The sequence below is a fragment of the Octopus bimaculoides genome, chromosome 1 (genome assembly GCF_001194135.2).
Source record: "Octopus bimaculoides isolate UCB-OBI-ISO-001 chromosome 1, ASM119413v2, whole genome shotgun sequence".
In the NCBI taxonomy this organism is placed as follows: domain Eukaryota; kingdom Metazoa; phylum Mollusca; class Cephalopoda; order Octopoda; family Octopodidae; genus Octopus; species Octopus bimaculoides.
Window position 1 is genome coordinate 49,609,446 of NC_068981.1, and position 6,580 is coordinate 49,616,025.

Sequence of the window (6,580 nt, forward strand, 5' to 3'; positions counted from 1 at the left end):
TATATATATATATATATTAAGATGATTTCTTTTTGTATTCGAATGTCTGTAACAGTGTGTAACTGTGTTATATAATCAACAAAAAAATATCGCTTTGGGGTAGCGAGGCTTTAAAAATCAGTGGATTTAATTGTTTTAATGAATGTATTAGCGGGAGATAAGCAGCCGTATTTTACTTGCTGTCAAAATCATTGCGCTGCGCATAGGATGCAGAAACATTAGGTCGTACAATTTTCACTGAACACCGAAGCCTCGAATCTTTTACAGGTTACTCAGTTGTCAACGTTCCTCAAACTAGTCCACACCAACTTAAAGTGCCAATGGCATATTCACAGTTGAAGCAACTTTTATAATAAGTCTGCCCGTCCACATTTCACAGCTAAACCACGTCACAAAATAATTTGCACAAGTGTCATTAGCTGTAACACTGAAACCGGTGATCATGGAAGTATCATCCATGATACATGCAATGACAGACCGTTACTTAGTTCAAATAATTTATAGCAATTCCGGAGTGTTGACACAGCTATATTAGCATGTAGAAATATTTTCTAGGGTGGGCTAACAAGTCAAGCAACAAGCGTTATCTAATCCATATCACGTCATTTAATATTCATTTACAGCCATATATGCATTTGGAAATAATACACTACTGAGCCAGTCGAAGGTCGGCGATTGTCGTACGCTGAGGACAGGTAAATACCAAGAAACTAGAGTCCGTGCGTATCGCAGATCAAGAGGGGAAGGATGACTTCCCTTTGCAAATGCAGACAGGACGCATTACAGATTTAGATCTACCCTAATTGCACCAAATCCAGAACTACGTACCTTCCTTACACATAATCTTTTTACTCGGTGACTAGTAGCCCCAACACCGTTCGGTTAACAGTGCGCATTCAAAGCAGTGATCAATAATTTTACGAAACCGGCATACTTTTGAATCGCTTTAACAATTCACAATAATGACTTTTATTACTTCCTGCCTCAGTTCATATATATATATATAATACATTTCTAAATCTCTCTGAGAGATTTATACAGTAGTAACACGATAAAGTGGTGGTATGTTGCCAAATTAATGTGAGAGTCCCATGAGAGGGAATAATACTACTGGTATTTAGCCCTAGGAAGCACTGCTTCCTGTCAGACTTGACACATTTCCTGTGTCCTTATGTTTGCAAAGGGGGAGATTAGCACCTCCGCCTAGCAAAGTCACCATCCAAAGACTAGTTTCACTTGAATTGTTATATGTTTCCAGAGGCAGATAGGCATTGACAGCTAGAAAACCATGCTACTCCAAACTGATGATGAGCAATGACTCAGAAACTAGTCTCTGGATGGTGGCTTTGCTGGGTAGAGGTGCTTATCTCCCCCTTTGTAAACATAAGGACACAGGACATGTGTCCAGGCCGATAGGAAGTAGTGCTTCCTGGAGCTAAATAGCACTAGTATTATTCCCTTTCATGGGACTATCACATTAAGTTGACAACATACCACACACACACACACACACACACACATACATACACATATATATATATATACAATTAACAGCGCCAGAAACTGTATTTATACCAATAGCTAATATGTATCTCCCAATCAAAGTGAATGTCGTGTTATAACACAGAACACTTCGTTATTTACCATCAGGGGAAAGTTAAATATGTAGGTGGGTTACATACGCGCACGTGCACACGCCCCCGAAATGTAGACACATGATGGACAAGCGCTAATATATAACATTAATACCATTACAGATTTTGCATAAAAGCAAACAAATAATATAGCAAAAATAAATATAGATATTCAGCCTATTTTACAACTGTTACAAAAATTAAGCCGCCAGTTGATATAATAATGTGCATTACACAAACAATCGCATATCTGATGAAATCATGCACAATAAAGATAGAGTTTTTATCAACACATAAACAGGATAGCATTCATGAAGCACTGAATTATCCCGGCAGAAGAATGGGTGGCGAAATTCAATTCTGTAGTACTAAAACCTATATTTAAGGACATATAAATATGATAGCACCCATAAAGCGTTCAATAATTCCGGCAGAATTATGGGTGACAAAGTGCAATTCTGAAGTAGTAAACTTATATTTAAAGACATAGAAATACCAATAGAAAGACAGTGGAAGAGAGATATTAGAAGTAGCGAGGTGAAAAGACAGACAGTGAGAACTGTTGTGAGATCAAGAATAGGAAAATGTAGGTAAATGTTTGGACTTGGTAGTAGGTGAAATGTATAGAATTGCAGAAAAATAAAAGAAGTAAAATAAATAAACGATAAATGATAAAATCATTTACTAGGATACAATAGATTAGTTATATGTCAGAATTTTAGTGAAGGGAAGAGATGGAATTCATAACCGAAAGAAAGAATAAAAATATAAAAACGAGCTAGACAACCTCTGGTATGCAAATGGCAAAATCACCTTTAGGATGCCTTTAATTTGTACAAGCATTCAAGCGTGTATACAAGAACATATGTAGGAGAAATAAAGACGTATAAAAAGTTAAGAAGTAAAAGCATATTGAATATATGTAAAAATAAGAAAAGCTCGTATATTAACATTTTTCTACAAATCAAATTGTGTCCACCATAAAAAAAATATATATATAAATGGCTTTAATACTACACTACCGCTGAATCTTCTACATGTAAAACGCGCATTACAACAGCTTCTGAAGCATGAACTCTAAGGTTCATGTCCGAGAAACTCATTCCATCCTTCAATTAGCTTATTTTAACACCTTAGACGGTTATTAAACTGATACAAAATACAATGTGAAAATTTCTTCTCCTAGTTCTTGCTGGAAAACTTTCATGGAAGAAAATTAATTGCATGTCTCAAAATCGCTCTTCATTTTCTGTAGCGTAATTAATTCATTAAAAGTTCAGCTGAGTGAATTTTGTATACATTTATTTACTATAAATCTTCAATGGAATGCATGTGTACATTTCCATCTGCTAACTATAATAGGACTCTTTCTATGTCTAAGTAAGTATTGCCTTGATAATAAAATTCCATCATGTTAGAGCCTACTTTAAAATTTATGCCAACCATTTCTATTGTAATTTAAACGTATCAGGAACATTTCACGTGAAGAATACTAAAACATATTTTCCTAATAGTTATGTTTCCAACAATACTATGTATACAATGTCTATCGAATTTATTTTATGTCCCAAATACAATACTGTAGTTCTTACATTTATTTACTCGTAACATATTTTTGTGCGTGTAAGAATATATATAAATACACACACGAATATATATATTTAGAAGAAAGTGTGTATGAAAACATATTGACATGGAAAATGCTATTTGCATTGCATATGTATACACACACACACACACACACACACACACACACACACACATATATATATATATATATATATATATATATATATATATATATGCATTTACATGTGTACATATATGTGTATCTGACTATAGAAATTGCACCTTAACCTTTTATTATATATGAATTTTACGTTTCTTAATCTACAGTATTACCTGAAGAGGAAATGCAATAGTTTTCTTATTCACTATGTTCTTCTTTCCATTTTATAACTATTTTAATGTAATTTCAGGATATGTAGCTCACAAATGAAGAAAAAAGACGTTATATTAATATTATAGTAATAGGGTGAAAACTTCACATGTGAAATGTCATATTCTGTTTTAGAACTTATTCGACTGTAAATGCCAATGCATGATAGTGATTAAAGATTTTTTTTGTTAATGATTACAGTGCATCTCCATACGTTCTAATTGAATTTTGAATATAACATTTCATATTTTAAGTCGTAAATAGTGGTTTTATTTTAAACACATTCTAAAAGGGGTTGGCATCTTCACTGCGTGCTATATGTACGTAAATTGTAAAAGATAGAAGTTTTAAAATGTCAGATTTGTAAGTATATTATGTTGCAATGTATTGTTAATTTTCTTCACTGCTGTTCATTAACTACTCTAAAAATCATCTTTATATTGATGTATATTTTCGCAATCAAATAACAAGTATCTTGATTAAAGAAATAATTTACGAATTTAAAATTACGTTTTCGAATTAACACTTTTCTATTTTTTTTTCTTTTTTAGATATCGACTCGGACGCAGTATAGAATGGCCCCTTGCTCACCCAGGAGAGTTGAAGACATATATATGTAGTGAAAACCACTTTGATTACAGCCCGGATGTTCAAGCCGTCCAGAGAAAACCAATGACCGTGTTAGTAAATCTCAAAAAAACACACTTCGTTAACTGTAACTTACATCCCGTGATTAGTAGGTATACCTTGTTGAGAGATGATAATTTTTGTGAATATTGTCTTATGCATGATCCCAGTCTATCATCAGATCGGATTGTGTTATATAGCTTGAACTGCTCTACGAAACCGAGGCATATTAATCTGGCATGTTTGGCTTCATTCGATATCAACGCTCAAACCAAAGCAGTAGTTCTTAAAGCAGTCCATCGCAAACATAATTTCGTTTGCTGGGTTTTCACATCACGAAACAAAATTCTTGTGCTACCACCATCTGACTGTACCAATACTACAGCTCATGAACAACCAATTATTGGAGGCAGAGAGGACGAAGCCTCGGAGTTTTCCATTATGAAAGATGTATCTCGAACATGTGAAGAATTATGTCTAACTTCAACGCCATCCTACCTCACGGCTAACACTACGTTATTACCGTCAAGCAGCTATTGGGATAATAGTTCAGGTGTATACCGTCCGCAAGCAGAAACGTCAGCAAATTCCAAAGGAACATTACCAGAATGCAATCGCAAGAACACTTATGTAATCACAGTTATGTCTGTATTATTTTTTCTGATACCTCTTGTTTGTGTCCCCGCCTAATGAATGGTCGATTGTAAGTATTGAGCGTGTGTTAGCAAACTATTTTGAATCACTCAGTTTTGCATCCAATTATCATAACAAGAAAAAAAATATCCATTACTGTATTTTGTATCAATGGAACTACTTTCAGAAATTCTGAGCTGGCTGACGATATGAAAGGACTGATCTATTCCCAGAACAATACAACCAATATATATAAAAAAGAATATACTACTTCGATTTATATGACATGGAGTCCGTTTGAATTTAAATAAATTTTAAATTGGAAGTTAAAAAATTTTAAAGAACTAAAAAAAACTGACATCGATCTATATATGACACTGATTTTCAGATATACAAATATTGATGGCGAAATACTGCGAAAAGAGAAATTGTATATATATATATATATATATACACAAACATACATACACATATACATATATATACATATATATATTTACATACACACACATACATGTGTATATATATATATATATATATATATATATATATATGTCTATACGTTTGTACGATTGTATGTATGTTTTCACATATATACACACCAGACTTTATGAATATTCCAAGAAGAGGAAAATAACAAGTCCAAAATTTCAAACAATCAACAATGAGAAAACATTGATAGATAAAGTAAATGCAAAACATGGCAAAGATTTTATCTAATTCGAGACGTAGTATTTCAGTTGTGTATGACATATGAAAAGACAACAGAAATTGAATTATGCGTGTAGTGTTGCGGACACTAATGAAAGGAATCAAAATATAGACATGAATCATTGTTCAATTGAATACATTTACATTGCAAAAAATTACCTGACTGTATCAAACATTCAATCACTCACTATATTTCTGTCGCTAACTGTCTGTCTATTCCGTTTATATCTCTCTACCTAAATTGTGTTTCTTTATCTCTATCGAACGCTCCTTTTCACACTCTATCATGTCAATCTGTCTATCTTTCAATTTATCTTTCTATAATTTTTCATTCTCTTTCGTCTTTAATTTCCCGATCGATATCGTTTCGATCACTTTGTTTCAACTATTATTTTTTTAGTTTATATTTCTCCATTTCTCATTCATTAAACTATCTATTGGTTTGGTAACTAAAATATTATGGCAACTAGGAACTTATAGCTTTGGTGATTTAAAGCAAATTTCATAAAAATAACATTCAAATACTGAAATTTAAAATTTGAAAGAAATATAAAGCCTTGAACAAGTTTAAAATGTACAAACATTTTTTTGTTATTTTTTGTGGCTGGGTTTCAAATTTTCATCTGACGTTCGCAATCCCATTTTGTATCATTGTATTCTATTATTATTGCCCAATGAGTCTAAGTGTAAACACAAATATATATGCATATATAAGTATATGTGTGAGAACGGTGTGCGTGTGTCTTATAAGTGTGAGGGTGCATGCAAGTGAACGTCTGTTTGTGTATGTATAGATAGATATATATTCCTATATATGTTCATTTATAAAAATGCACATATATTTATATATATATTTATATATAAAAGTGTTTTCGGCCACACACACATATACGTGCACAGATAAATGTATATTCTGTATGTATATACATACATATATACGCGCATATTTACTTATACATATATATATATATACATATGTATATATATATGTATATATATATATATATATATGTATATGTATATATATATATGTATA

General features: G+C 32.3%; 1 protein-coding gene across 2 annotated transcripts in view; it reads left to right on the forward strand.

The window, feature by feature from the left end:
* Nucleotides 1–5,335, forward strand: part of LOC106881850 (uncharacterized) — a 517,233-nt gene extending 511,898 nt beyond the window's left edge. For both annotated transcript variants that reach the window (XM_052966454.1, XM_052966450.1), the window contains one exon: nt 4,125–5,335. In XM_052966454.1, coding sequence (XP_052822414.1) covers nt 4,125–4,890 — 766 coding nt within the window. In that variant the 3' untranslated portion in view covers nt 4,891–5,335. The remainder of the gene's footprint in view (nt 1–4,124) is intronic.
* Nucleotides 5,336–6,580: the final 1,245 nt, after the last annotated feature.